Source organism: Martes martes (genome assembly GCF_963455335.1).
Source record: "Martes martes genome assembly, chromosome: 3".
Classification (NCBI taxonomy): Eukaryota; Metazoa; Chordata; class Mammalia; order Carnivora; family Mustelidae; genus Martes; species Martes martes.
Window position 1 is genome coordinate 72300848 of NC_137890.1, and position 14172 is coordinate 72315019.

The 14172-nt window shown below is 35.4% G+C and overlaps 1 protein-coding gene across 3 annotated transcripts in view; it reads left to right on the plus strand.

Moving 5' to 3' along the window:
* Window positions 1-14172, plus strand: part of KATNAL1 (katanin catalytic subunit A1 like 1) — a 78915-nt gene that overhangs the window by 18169 nt on the left and 46574 nt on the right. For all 3 annotated transcript variants that reach the window (XM_080799116.1, XM_080799118.1, XM_080799117.1), the window contains exons 2-3: window positions 1427-1602; window positions 3626-3786. In XM_080799116.1, coding sequence (XP_080655242.1) covers window positions 1441-1602; window positions 3626-3786 — 323 coding nt within the window. In that variant the 5' untranslated portion in view covers window positions 1427-1440. The remainder of the gene's footprint in view (window positions 1-1426; window positions 1603-3625; window positions 3787-14172) is intronic.

Below are 14172 nucleotides of genomic sequence, written 5' to 3' on the forward strand. Positions count from 1 at the left end.
ATACTCCATTGTATATGTATACCACATCTTCTTTATCTGTTCATCTGTCAGTGGACGTCTGGGCCCTTTCCATAGTTTGGCTATTATGGACATTGCAGCTATAAACACTGGGGTACATGTGCCCCTTTGGATCATTACATGTCTATCTTTGGGGTATATACCTACTAGTGCAATTGCTGGGTTGTAGGGTAGTTCTATTTTTAGCTCTTTGAGGAATCTCCATACTGTTTTCCAGAGTGGCTGTACCAGTTTGCATTCCCACCAGTAGTGTAAGAGGGTTTCCCTGTCTTTGCATCCTTGCCAACATTTGTTGTTTCCTGACTTGTTAATTTTCACCATTCTGACAGGTGCAAAGTGGTATCTCATTGTGGTTTTGATTTGTATGTCCCTGATGCTGGGTGATGTTGAGCATTTTTTCGTATGTCTCTTGTCCATTTGTATGTCTTTGGAGAAGTATCTGTTCATTTCTTGACTGGGTTAGGCATGGAGAAATACTTTGATTTTCTCTACTAAGTGGATTCATTGGTTTACTGTTCTATACAATAAGAGTAGGGCAATTTGGACTCTTCCTGGATGTTATTCTACTGTATCTCTGAACTTCCTATTCTTTGTAGTCTTGGACGGAAAGTATGTTTGCATAGGAGCCTTGGATGATTCTTGGATGGGTTTGGGAAGTCAGGAAGAAAAGTCGGAATTACTGGGCTGGACAGCTTTGGTGGAAACCAGAGGTTCAGATGATAACTCTTCTTCCTAGCATCTGTCAAAGGGAAAAGATCAATGATAGTTATTTGCACAGACAGAAAACTATAGACAAAATCATAGACTATTACAAGTTGAGGAGCAAAAAGGGCTCAGGGAGTTTAATTCTTGTTTATTTTTTTTGCTTAGATTTAAGTTGTGTGGGACAATTAAATACATATAAATTATTCATGGACAACTATAGGCTGTTCCTTTAAAATGCATTCCTTAAGTAGAACTTCTGGTTTTGAGGGCCAGAATGTTTTAGAACTAATTTCTGCAGTTTTTTCAGTGGAAAAAATATGTGATATTCACATATTTATTACTAAATTGTCAGGAATAAATTGAATATGATCAAGTTCATCTTTATTGTTATTACAACTTATGGTAATTGTAAATGGGCAAGGAGAACTAGTGTCCAGTTTATGTACCTTTAACATAAGCCAATAGTTCAGAGCTGTGTAATTTCTCTCTGTGTTATCTCCTTAGGTGTTCTTTTATGATATCCTTTGTACTTCCAAAATTAGAAACTTTGTTCAGTATTATAAAGTGCATTCAGATAACCTCAAAGAAAGAGAACCATTTTGACTTTGAAAGTAGTTTTAAGCAGATATTTTAAAGAATAAGGAAAAATGTTCTGAAGTTGATGCCGAAAACTTAGTAAGAAGGCGTTATGTATTCTGTGTAGGTCTCTGGAGGAAGATGAATTTGGCTGAGATTTGTGACAATGCAAAGAAAGGAAGAGAATATGCACTTCTTGGAAACTATGACTCATCAATGGTGTATTACCAGGGGGTGATACAGCAGATTCAGAGACATTGCCTGTCAGTCAGAGACCCGGCTGTCAAAGGCAAATGGCAACAGGTAAGACACATTCCAGTACTCAGTGAGTGAGGGCAGTCCTTCATTATACTTGAGAGACTAGAGTTGGAAAATTAGTTGGAGGTTTTGTAAATAGTTCTTATTTGTCCAAATACTGAAATATATTAATATATATATAAGTGTGTGTATATATATGTGTGTATATATAAGTGTATATATATATATTTTTAAATGTACTCAGAATAATTTTGTCTTGCTTAGTTAATATTTTATATATTTTTCATAGCTTTCATGAGACATATTTTGAAGGTATTTAATTCTAATTGAATCTACTTTCAGTTTAAATTTTCATGATCAGTCACTTAGTTGTGTACAATTACAAATTTTTGATATTAGCTATTTCTACTTGCCCTTTTCCCTTTCATTTTTACATGTAGTTTGACCCATTTCATAAAACTTTTCCTTTAAGAGAGTTTCCTCTTCTTTTGAAAGACTTCCTACAAATACAAAGGAGTCAATAATCTAATAAAACTAATATATTTGCTGTGTCTCTTGACTGTACAACTTGATTATATACTAGTACAGTTAATAAAAACTTGAATTAGAATTTCCCCACTTATTCTTAAAACTTAAAATCCTTTTAAAATTAAAAGTACAAAGTCAAGCATTTCTTTGAAGTTTCCACTTAATGTTCTAATGCCTTTCAAGCATTTCTTTTAATTTTTCCATGTCAGAAATTGATGTTTCACTGTTTTCAGGGTAAATTTGGCTTGTTTTCCAACTTAAGCATTACCAAATTATTTTGAGTGAGAACAATATACTTGCTTTAACTCGAGTTGAATTTTTAATTGTGTTTTTTTTCTGTCCTACATACTAGCCACAGGCAAGAGTGGTTTATTAGCTTGGAAATATTTTGGAGAGTTTCTCAATTGTGTTAAATAGTGACCATTTCTATTTGGATATTTCTACTATGTTTATTTCCATTAGGTTCTCTAATATCATTTCTCCAAGTATATAATTGCATATATTAGCAGTTGAATTTTACCTAGATTTTTCTTTTCTCTGCTTTACAGTAAAGTGTGCTTTCTGGTTAAAAACAAATTAGAATTGTTAAAATGAATTTATAAATGTAATTTTCAGTCCATTATCTGTTTGCCTTTGAAAATTAGTTTCGTCTCAAAGTTTGAAAACACAAGAATTTCCACATAGTAGGTACTCAGTGAAGTTTCTTAAATATGGAAAAAATCTTGCCTGTGAACTCAAAATGAACTTTATCCAACACTTGAAAGAATTTAAACAAGTCCAGAAGAATTCAGATTTTAGATGAAGGAGAATTTAAATAAAAGTTGGAAATGGGTAATGCTTAGTATTCCAGCACCTAAGATTTTCAGATGCTTATGACAGGCATTTCATGCTTAATGATATTAGGAGTAGGAAATGCTGGTGAAAATTCTGGTTGATAATTTTTTGAAAGTTATTTATAAATATATTAAAAGGATTTAGCAAAACATTTTAGATTTCTGGGAATGGTTAACTTGTTACTGACCTTGTTTTAAATTATATTAATGGTCATCACATTCATTAGTAGAAATAAGAGTTCCATTTTGAAAAACATATACTTCGCCTGCAAAAAAGTATGTAATGTGTTTTTTCAATCCAGTTCCTACCCTCCTATCTATATTACTTTAAATAGTTCTTTGTTTTTTAAATATGTTATAATGACTCATTTTGCATAGTTTGACGTTGAGAAAACGTGCATTCTTTTTTTTTTCTTTTAAAGACTTAGTTATGAGAGATGGAAAGAGAGAGTGTGCTGGTATGTGTAGGTGGGAGGGGCAGAAGGAGAGGGAGAATCTCAAGCAGACTCCACACTGAACACAGAGCCTGACAACGGGGCTCAGGCTTATGAACCTGAGATCAGGACCTGTGCCAAAACCAAGAGTGGGACACTCAACCGGTGGCACAATCCAGGCGCCCCAAGAAAACCAGCATTCTGTAGCAATTTATTACTTGACATTCATATAAACTTTAAACAGTTTACAGCATAGAGGTTATTTTCTTTAAGGTTCGGCAGGAATTATTGGAAGAATACGAACAAGTTAAAAGTATTGTCAGCACTTTGGAAAGTTTTAAAATTGACAAGCCCCCAGATTTCCCTGTGTCTTGTCAAGATGAACCATTTAGAGATCCTGCTGTTTGGCCGCCCCCTGTACCTGCAGAACACAGGTAAATGGGACTTTATATTCTCTTTAGGTACTTTACAGTTAATTTTGATATTCAGAGTGAAGAGAATGAAGCTTTATTTGAATGAAGTATGAAAAAATACTTGGGGGATATGCAAATTTAATATTTGTTTACAGTTTTCACACTGATAGTTTGCAGAGTTTATTTTTGATACAGAAGTAAATCATTTGTCATGTATCTTTTAGAATTTTTACTACTATAAATCATAACAATAGAAATCTGCTGCTAATCCTAAAATTTATCAGTTACGTGAGGTCTTTTAGATTTTCTGTCAGCCTCAAAACGTGGATGGCTTTTTTGCTTTAAAACTTTGCTTTAAAAGATTCTGACAACTTTAGATGAAATGGTGGATTCATCTGGTCGGGCCTACAGCCAGTTTCCAGAGTCCTAGTGTAGAAGGAACCTTTTCATTCCTTAAAAGTTAAAGGTCAGATTCCCTGGTGTGGCATATCAGGCTTTTAAGTTTATTTCCCTGTAGTGGAGCCTACGTGTCATTTACATTAAACCTGTCTCTCGTTTTTTCCTGTGTTTTTGTTTTTGCACAGTCTGTTCTTTGTTAAGGGGATTCCCATGATCCCCATCTGGGCTACTCATTTTCATATTCCTTGTTCCATTCTCAGCTGAACTGTATTTTCTCTCTGCAGCCTTTCTCAGTTTGCTCAAACACAGAGCTTTGTGCATAGCAGTTACCATGTTGCATTTCTTTGTTCACAAAATTAGGAGCTTTGCTAGGGCAAGGGCCATGTTTTTATTTTCTCAAAACAAAACAAATAACAAATAACAAATTTTATTGCTAACACAGTGTTTGGCGCATACTAGGCATTCAGCGAACATTGAATGAATAATTCCATTAATTTCACAATGAGGAAACTGAGGCCTGAGAGACCCTGACCTATAAGTTAGGGTAGGCCAGGATCCGACTTTAGGGCTTTCTGGCTTTCAGTCCCCTTGATTGTGAAGTGGTAGTGTGGCCAGAGTGTTGCATCATAGAAAATAAATTTTTCTTTGGTCAGTAACTGTGATCATGTGTTTAACTTGTTGATCTCTTGAAGTTTTTTAAAAGCATTTAAAGAACTGTGAAAAGTGGCTAATTTATTCCTTCAGGGTTTTTTCCATTGAGTTACGGATAATTTTATGATTCCCATTATAAAAACACTAGATGATGATTCTAAGGTCTACAACAATACAGCCCTTTTCACAGATGTAACCACTTTCAGGTGTTTTGCATTAAGGTAACCATTATCTTCTTAAAAGGCAACGTTTCAGGAGTCAAAGTGTTGTTACCATGGAAATTCCTAAGTAAATACCAAGGAAAAGAAATAATGCCATTTTGATTTATTGGAACTTGAAAATTTTGTGTGATTAAAATACCTGTTTTTTTCTGAAAGTCTTTAATTCAGAAATATACCTCTAGTTTACAGCTAAAAGCTTGCAATAACTTTATTTAGATACAGCAGACATATAACATTATGTAAGTTAAGGTGTATAGTGTGTTGATTTGAGATATATATAGATTTATGGTAGTTTGATTACCATGGTAGTATTAGCTAACACTTCTATCATGTGTTTTTTTTTTTTTTTTTCCTGGTGGGAACAATTAAGATCTAGTCTCTTACCACCTTTGAAAGTTAAAATACAGTATTGTTGTATATGATCTCTGTGCTGTGTGTTAGATTTCCAGGACTTATTTATCTACTAATTGCAACTTTGTACTCTTAAACATCTTCCCAATTCTCCTCAGCCCCTGATATTTAACTCTGTTGTTACAATTTTGGTTTTATTAGATTCTACATATAAATGAGATCCTATAAGTGATATCCTATAGTATTTGTCTCTGTTTGACTTATCTCACTTAGCATAATGCCATCATGGTCCATCCATGTTGTTGAAGATGGGAGGATTTCTTTCTCGTGAGTGAATAATATTCCATTACATATACATAAATGTATGTTCATTCATCTGTTGATAGACACTTTATGTTATGCTTTACCTCTTTATTCATCCATCTGTTGATAGACCCTTAAATTGTTTTCATATTTTGGCTATTGTGCATAATGCTGCAGTAAACATGGGAGTGCATGTATCTCTTCCATATCATGTTTTCCTTTCCTTTGGATATATACCCAACAGTGGAATTGATGAATCATTTGATAGTTCTGATTTTTTGTTTGTTTTTTTTTTTATAAACCTCCATACTGTTTTCCATAGTGGCTGAACCAGTTTACATTCCCAGTAAGAGTGAAAAGCGTTCTCTATTTTTCACATTCTTGCCAACACTTTCTTCTTGTCTTCTTGATGATAGCCATTCCAACAGGCGTGAAATGGTATCTCATAGTGGTTTTGATTTGCATTTTCTTTTTCCTTTTTTTTTTTTTTTCATTTCCGTGATGATTAGCAATGTTGAGAGTTTTTTTCTGTACCTGTGGGCCATTTTAGATGTCTCCTTTGGAAAAATATCTATTTGGTTCCTCTGCCCATTTGTTTGTTTGTTTTAAAGATTTTATTTATTTATTTGATACACAGAGAGAGATCACAAGCAGGCTGACAGGCAGGAAGAAAGAGAGGGGGAAGCAGGCTCCCTGCTGAGCAGAGAGCCCGATGCGGGGCTCCATCCCAGGACCCTGAGACCATGACCTGAGCCGAAGGCAGAAGCCCAACCCACTGAGCCCCCCAGGTGCCCCCTCTGCCCATTTTTTAATTGGATGTTGTTGTTGTTGTTGTTGAGTTGTATGAGTTCTTTATATATTTTGTATATTAACTCCCTTATCTGATACATGTTTTGCAGATATTTTTTCCCATTCATAAGGTTGCCTTTTCATTTTTTGATTTGTTTCTTTTGCTGTGCAGAAACTTTTTATTTTGATGTATACTCACTTGATTTTTGCTTTTGTTGCTTGTGCTTTTGATATCATATCCAAAATATCATTGCCAAGACCAATGTCAAGGAGCTTCTTTCCATGTTTTTTCTTCTAAGAGTTTTATGATATCAAGTCTTATGTTTAAGTCTTTTAAATTCAGTTCAAGTTTGGGGCGCCTGGGTGGCTCATTGGGTTAAAGCCTCTGCCTTCGGCTCAGGTCATGATCCCGAGATCCTGGGATCGAGCCCCACATCAGGCTCTCTGCTCAGCGGGGAGCCTGCTTCCCTTCCTCTCTCTGCCTGCCTCTCTGCCTACTTGTGATCTCTGTCTGTCAAATAAATAAATAAAATCTTAAAAAAAATAAATTCAGTTCAAGTTCATTTTTATGAAATGGTGTAAGATAGGGGTCCAATTTTATTTTTCTGCTGTGGGTATCCAATTTTCTCAACACTATTTATTGAAGAGACCATTCTTTTCCCATCTGGTATTCTTGGCTCTCTTGTCAACTATTAGTTGACTATAAATACAAGGGTTTATTTCTGCATTCTCTGTTCTCTTCCATTGGTGTCCATGTGTGTATTTATGCTAGTACTATCTTGTTTTAGTTACTAAAGCTTTGTAGTATAGTTTGAAATCAGGAAGTGTGATGCCTCTGGCTTTGTTCTTTTGATTGTTTTGGCTATTTGGGGTTTTGTGGATCCATACAAATTTTAGAGGTTTTGTTGTTGTTGTTGATTTCTGTGTAGAATGCCATTGGAATTTTGATAGGGATTGTTGTGTTGAATGTGTAGATGACATTTTACCAATATTAATCTTCTTATCCATGAATATGGGATATCTTTCCATTTGTGTTTTCTTTAATTTCTCTCATTAAAGTTTTGTAGTATTCAAAGTATTCTTTCACTTCTTTGGTTAGGTGTATTCCTAAATATTTTATTGTTTTTGATGCTGTTGTGAATGGGATTGTTGTCTTTCTTTTTTAGAGGTTTCCCTGTTAGTGTATAGAAACACAACTGACTTCTGTATGTTGATTTTATATCCTGCAACTTTTCTGAATTTGTTGATTAGATCTAAGAGAATTTTGGTTGAGTCTCTAGGGCTTTTTATGTGTAAGATAATATCATCTGCAAATAATGACAACTTTTGCTTCTTCATTTCGGATTTGGATGCCTTTTATTTTTTTGTCTTGCCTAATTGTGCTAGCAGGAACTTCCAATACTATGTTGAGTACGGCTGATGAGTGTGGGCAGCCTTGTCTTATTCCTGATCTTAGAGCAGAAGCTTTCCGTTTTCACTTTTAAGTATGATGTTAGTTGTGAGCTTAATTGTGTGTGGCCTTTATTATGTTGAGGTATGTTCCTTCTATACCCAATTTGTGGAGGGTTTTTTTTTTTTTAATCGCAAAAGGCTGTTATGTTTTGTCAGATGCTTTTTTTTTTTTTGCACCTATTGAGATGTTGATATGATTTTTATTTTTCATTCTATTAATGTATTGTATCACATTTATTGATTTCTGTATGTTGAACTACCCTGATGTTCCAGACATAAATCCCATTTGGTCATGGTGTATAATCCTTTGAATGTATTGTTGAATTCATATTCAATGGGAATATTTTGCTAATACTTTGTTAAGAATTTTCGTATTTAAAAAAAAAAAAAAAAGAATTTTCGTATTCCTGGGGTATCTAGGTGGCTCAGTCGGGCTCCCTGCTCACTGGGGAGTCTGCTTCTCCCTATCCCTCTGCCCTTCATGCCTTCCCTCCCCTGTTCATCTGCTTTCTCTCAAATAAAGAAACAAAATCATAACTTTTTTTTGTATTCCTTAGGGATATCAGTCTATAGTTTTCTTGGCTTTGGTATCAGGGTGATACTGGCCTTGTAAAATGAGTTTAGAAGCGATCTCTTTTTTAAAATTTTTTTGGGAGAATTTGGGAAGGATTTGTGTTAACTCTTCTTTAAATGTTTGGTAGAATTTGCCAGTGAAGTCATTTAGTCCTGGGAATAATTTACAATATAGGAAATATCTGTTCTGAATTGCTGGAGCACCATGATGTATTTCAAAAAGCAGTGGCCACAGATAGTAACTCTAATATTTGTGGCTCTAACTTAATAAAGAAGTGTGGCTGGCATTTGCCCATTGATGAACACTTACCTGAAAACTTCTCTTATTAGAGAAACATTAGCCCATTATTTCCTTTTATTTGTCCTCCCTTAGCTGCTTATAACACAGATCTTACTTATTTTTGTGCTTGTGTTTTTAATCCTTACTCTTAATGAAAGCAACAGATGAATGGACCAGAATGTATTTCTCTGAACCTCCTTTCTCCATACTAAATTTAAAAAAGTTTTCCCTGTATGTGGCCATTACATACTATATATAGTATGTTTTTTTTCTATGGATCAGAATAAAAAGCAAATCCAAGACTGTGTATTGTCTGGTCGGGGGGAGGACAAAGATTCCCATTCTGACATGTATCATCAACAACCATGGAAAAACACCTAACAACTTCACAAGGTTCTACTAGTGAAGGAATTCTGTATAATACCTTGAGTATTCATGGGCTAATAAAATAAATAAACACTAAGATTGTAAGTTCAGTGTTGAAAGTTTTGGGAGGTTAGAGTTGTATGATATTTTTCTCCTTTTACAAGTTTGTGTCTTCTACAGGTCGCATAAAACAAAACATAATGAAATTTTCACCTAGAGATAGTGATTAGTGAGTATATTCCTTAGATATTCTTAGTTCAATGGGAAGACACTTAAGTCTATGAGATCCAAGTTTGAATTCTGTTCTTGCCACTTACTTGCTTCTGGACCTTGAATGAGTTATTTAATCTCTCCAGATATTAGTTTTGTTATCTGTAAAATGGTAATCTGTACCTCATGGAATTAATTAGAAGAGTTTAATGTATAAGACAGTAACTGACATGTAATGAATAATTAAAATGAATGGTCAACTCTGGAAATAAAGCACTACCATGTTTTTTCAGATAAATAATAGGGGAATAACAGAATTGAACAAGGATAACTTTCCTCCCTGCTCATTCTGCATAAATCCTTTGTTTTCTGAAACATTTGTAATAACTCTGGCAGAGAAGATAATTGTTTTTTAATTGTCCAGGTCTTGTGAAGTTGGTAGTCATTTTCAGGGAAGGGATGATAACTAATTATTGATCACTAATCATATGTTTTATAAGCATTATCCTATTTAAACTTCCAGTGATCCCACGAAATAGCTACTATTATTGTTTGCCCATATTACTATTGCTAACTTACTATTATGAACCCCATTTGCACCTGACGAGAATGAAGCTTATAGAGTTTATTTTCCCAAAGTCATCTGAACAAGTGGCAGAGCCAGGATTTGAACCCGAATCTTCTCAACTTATTATTATTTTTTTTAAGATTTTAAAAATTTATTTGACAGACAGAGATCACAAGTAGGCAGAAAGGCAGGCAGAGAGAGAGGGGGGAAGCAGGCTCCCCGTTGAGCAGAGAGCCTGATGTGGGGCTCGATCCCAGGACCCTGAGATCATGACCCGAGCCGAAGGCAGAGGCTCTAGCCCACTGAGCCACCCAGCGCCCCTCAACTTATTTATATCCATTTTACTGCATTACTTTCCTACATACATTCAGTGGTATCTGTGGGTTTTAATATATATCTATATATCCTAATACATATATAGATCTGTTATCTACTTGGTTAAATTTTTGTTAGAGATTGTAAGAGAGTAAGAAAGCTGCAAATAATGAAATAAGTATTGATATTTTAAATATAGTTAATTTTTTTTCTTTGGAATACCACACTGAAATTACAGTGTGAATCAGTAGGAAAATATAACTTATGTTGTTTTGTATTAAGTTTCTGGGATGCATCTGATGTATTCAGCATTAGCTACTAACTTGGTAGCCCTGCTTATGGGTCTGTCCTTTTCACTTAATGGACTTTTTTTAATTTTTTTCAAGATTTTTTATTTGACAGAGATCACAAGTAGGCAGAGAGGCAGGCAGAGAGAGAGAAGGGGAAGCAGGCTCCGCGCTGAACAGAGAGCCTGATGTGGGGCTCAATCCCAGGGCCCTGGGATCATGACCTGAGTGGAAGGCAGAGGATTTAAACCACTGAGCCACTCAGGCGCCCCCACTTAATGGACTTTTAACACAAAACTTCTCCATCCCTGTTTCTGCACACCAAGGTAATCTGTAGACTGTGGTCTCTTGCAGTGGTTTGCCACATTGTTTCAAGTTATACCTTATATGTCATGCCTCTGCTGAGTTTAATCACCATCCTGTTTTAAATCACCAGCAGCTGCTTGGATAAATCAAAACAATCTGAAAATGAATTAGATTCATTGTCTTAAATGTGAGGAAATTGAGCTGCAAACGGTTTATGATGGGAGATAATGGCAATATTAGAATTAAACTCCAGAGAGATGAAGCTTCCAGATCATTCTTAGTGTCCTAAGTTAAAGGGTACTTTGTATTAATTAAATTACTTATGATATTTTCCATTAAGTTTATTAAGTGCATTCCCTTTATTTATTTTTTAAAGTTTATTTATTTGAGAGAGAGAGAACGAACAGTGGGGTGGGGCAGAGGGAAAGGAAGAAGCAGACTCCCCGCTGAGCAGGAAGCCCCATGTGGGACTTGATCCTGTGATCATGACCTCAGGTGAGGCAGATGCTTAACTGACTGAGCCACCCAGGCACGCAGTTGAATTCTCTTTAAAAGAGACCATTTGAAAGAGGTCTCTCTTCATGAGCTCTGAAGCAGTGGAACAGATTTCCTGTATTGGAGCAATATTTGAAATAGCATATATTCAATAAACCATTCTTTATTCAACTTAAAAAATAAATATGTTAGGTCTTTTTAAGTTACAGCTTTTGGGACAGATGGCAGTAAGAATAGGAGGCCTGAAATTAGTCATTTGGCTTATTCTGTATAGGTAAAATAGAACTCTAATAGGCCCTCCAATGTTCTTTTACCTGGAGCCAAGGAAAATGGCATATTGTGTTTCTCTGTATATATAGAAATAGTAAGATTGTTTTTTATTCGATTTGTGCTATTCTCTAGAATTTCAGCAAACAGGAAATTCTTATTGACTTGGTATTAAAGTTGTTGCTTTGTTTCTTTGGGTACCCAAATAAATTAAGTTACTGCTAGTATTTTAGTCCCAGTTTGTAGTGGAAAAAGATCAAGTAAGGCCAGTGTCAAGTACCGATAGAGAGTAGGCTACCATGTCATTCTTACCGGCATTTCATCCAGGCTCTTGCTGTTATTTTCTTGGGATTAAGAGGCAGGAGAGCAAGTTTTCTGCATGCGTTTTTGTTTTTAACAGTTCCACCACTAGTTGAGTAGTCCTTCACATTAAATTCCCTTCTCCTTGCTTCATTGTTCCCCCTATAAAATGTATATTATGATGAGATTGTTTAGTAAAATTGTTTTGAAGTCTTAGGAAGAAAAACACTGTATCATTGATATAGCCAACATATATTTTTATGAACATTCATCATATGCTAGGCATGATCTTTGGCCTTGTGGAAAGTATGAATGTAATAGACACCCTCCACAGACCTTGGCCTCCAGAAACCAGTAAGAGAAAATAATGCAGGCATCCTGAAAAGCTTGAACTAGGATGCTGGCATCTATTATATGCCTAGTACTGTGTCATATATTATGCCAGTACTATGCTGGGGATATGGTGGGATTCAGAATCAGACACAGTCCTTGCCCTCTTAGGCATATGGTCTTGAAAATGAATGTGAACGCCATTAGTGAGATAAAATGGATAGGATTGTGTGATTAATGAAATATAGAGAATTGAGGGAAAAATTGGCGCAGATGATTAAATTTTTGGATCAAGCTGTTTAATAGGAACTGGAAATGAGAACCAGAACTTGGGAGAGATTGGAGTTAGTGTAGTTATTTAGGAATCATCAGCAAGTAAGGAATTTTAAGAAGGACATTTTAATGTCATTCTTTATAGGATGAAACAGATTATTTGTCTAATATGATTGGCAGGTTGAGATTATACTCATTTTTAGAAAACGTTCTAGAGTCCTTTCTCTTCCAAAATTCTGTTTCTGGAGGATAGAGTGGGCTTTATTTTTAGATTGTGGGTAGAATGCAGCTAGCAGTGTTGATTAACCACACTGACATTTATTGAGTTCCTAATTGTAAATCAGGTACTATGCTAACAAATTCTTTACATGCTTTATTTCTTAATTCTCACAACCATCCTCTAAAATAGATACTGTAATTATCTGTTTTTTTTTTTTAGAAGAAATTGAGGTTTTTATTCTATTAAGCAACTTCATCGAATTTTGCATGTAGATAAAGATAAGAATTTGAAAATTGTATTGAATTTGGCAACATGGAGCTCATTAGTGACTGTGATGAATAGTTTTCGTGGAATGGTGTTGAATAGTGGAGTGGGTTCAGAGAATGGGAAGAGATGAATTGAAAACAATGAGTACACGTAACACTTCACTGAATATTACTGACAAGGGGAGTAGAGAAATTGAGTGGTAGTTGCAGAAGACACAGAGTCAAGATTTGTTATTTTAGAGAGGAGAGGACTGGCAGGGTGATTGTAGGCTGGTGAGCATCTGGCAGGGAAAGGGGAAACTGTTGATGCCAGGGATGGAGGGGAAGACATCAAGGGCAATGTGCTGGAGTGGACAGGGAAGAGCCGGTCTAGTGTACAAGAGCATCTGATTCAAAGTAACTGGAGGGAAGGCCCCTAGTTACACAGCGTGTGAGTGTAGAGAAGTGGCTAGATACAGAGCGGAGTGTTTGGAAGTTCTCTTCTGGTTATTTCAGTGAGGGGGAAAAAAGCAAGCAAGATCATTTGAGAGTAAGGACAGAGGGAGCAGATGTTTTCCAGGGTCGAAATCCTACGAGTGGGAAGTCCTTTCATTATTTTGTTTCTTTTGTGTAAGTTTCTCTAGGGAACATTTGTCTTATTTTGTAGAACTCAGTCACTCATCTGAAATCTTTATTTTGGAATTCTAGACATTTATTACAATAAGTGCCTAAAAACTTGGTATTTCTACCATTTGTGTGTGTGTGTTACAGAACAACTGAAAGATAGAAATTTTAATTCATTAGAGATAAACTAAGGAATGGGAACAAGATAGTGGTAAGTCAGAATGAAATCCTAACATATTACTTTTAAATTTTGGGGAAAAGTCTTTGCCTTGCTGCACTTGAGCTGCCGTCAGCCCCCCTCTTTGCTCCTTTGGCAAACTGCTGTCATGTGTACTGTACCTGTATCACCTTTCACAGCCGTGCTTTCTGGAATAACTAGAAATCTTGGATCTCCATCATTGTGGTATTAGAACTGAATTCTTAAAGATCACTTCCTAATTTAATAATAGAATGCCTGTTCTCAAGACTTATTGTATTTAACTTTTGTAACATTTGGTAATGGTTACCATCTTTCTACCTTGGAACTTTCTTCTTAGGGCTTTTGTGACATTACAGTATTTCTTTTCTTTTTTGATTGTTGCC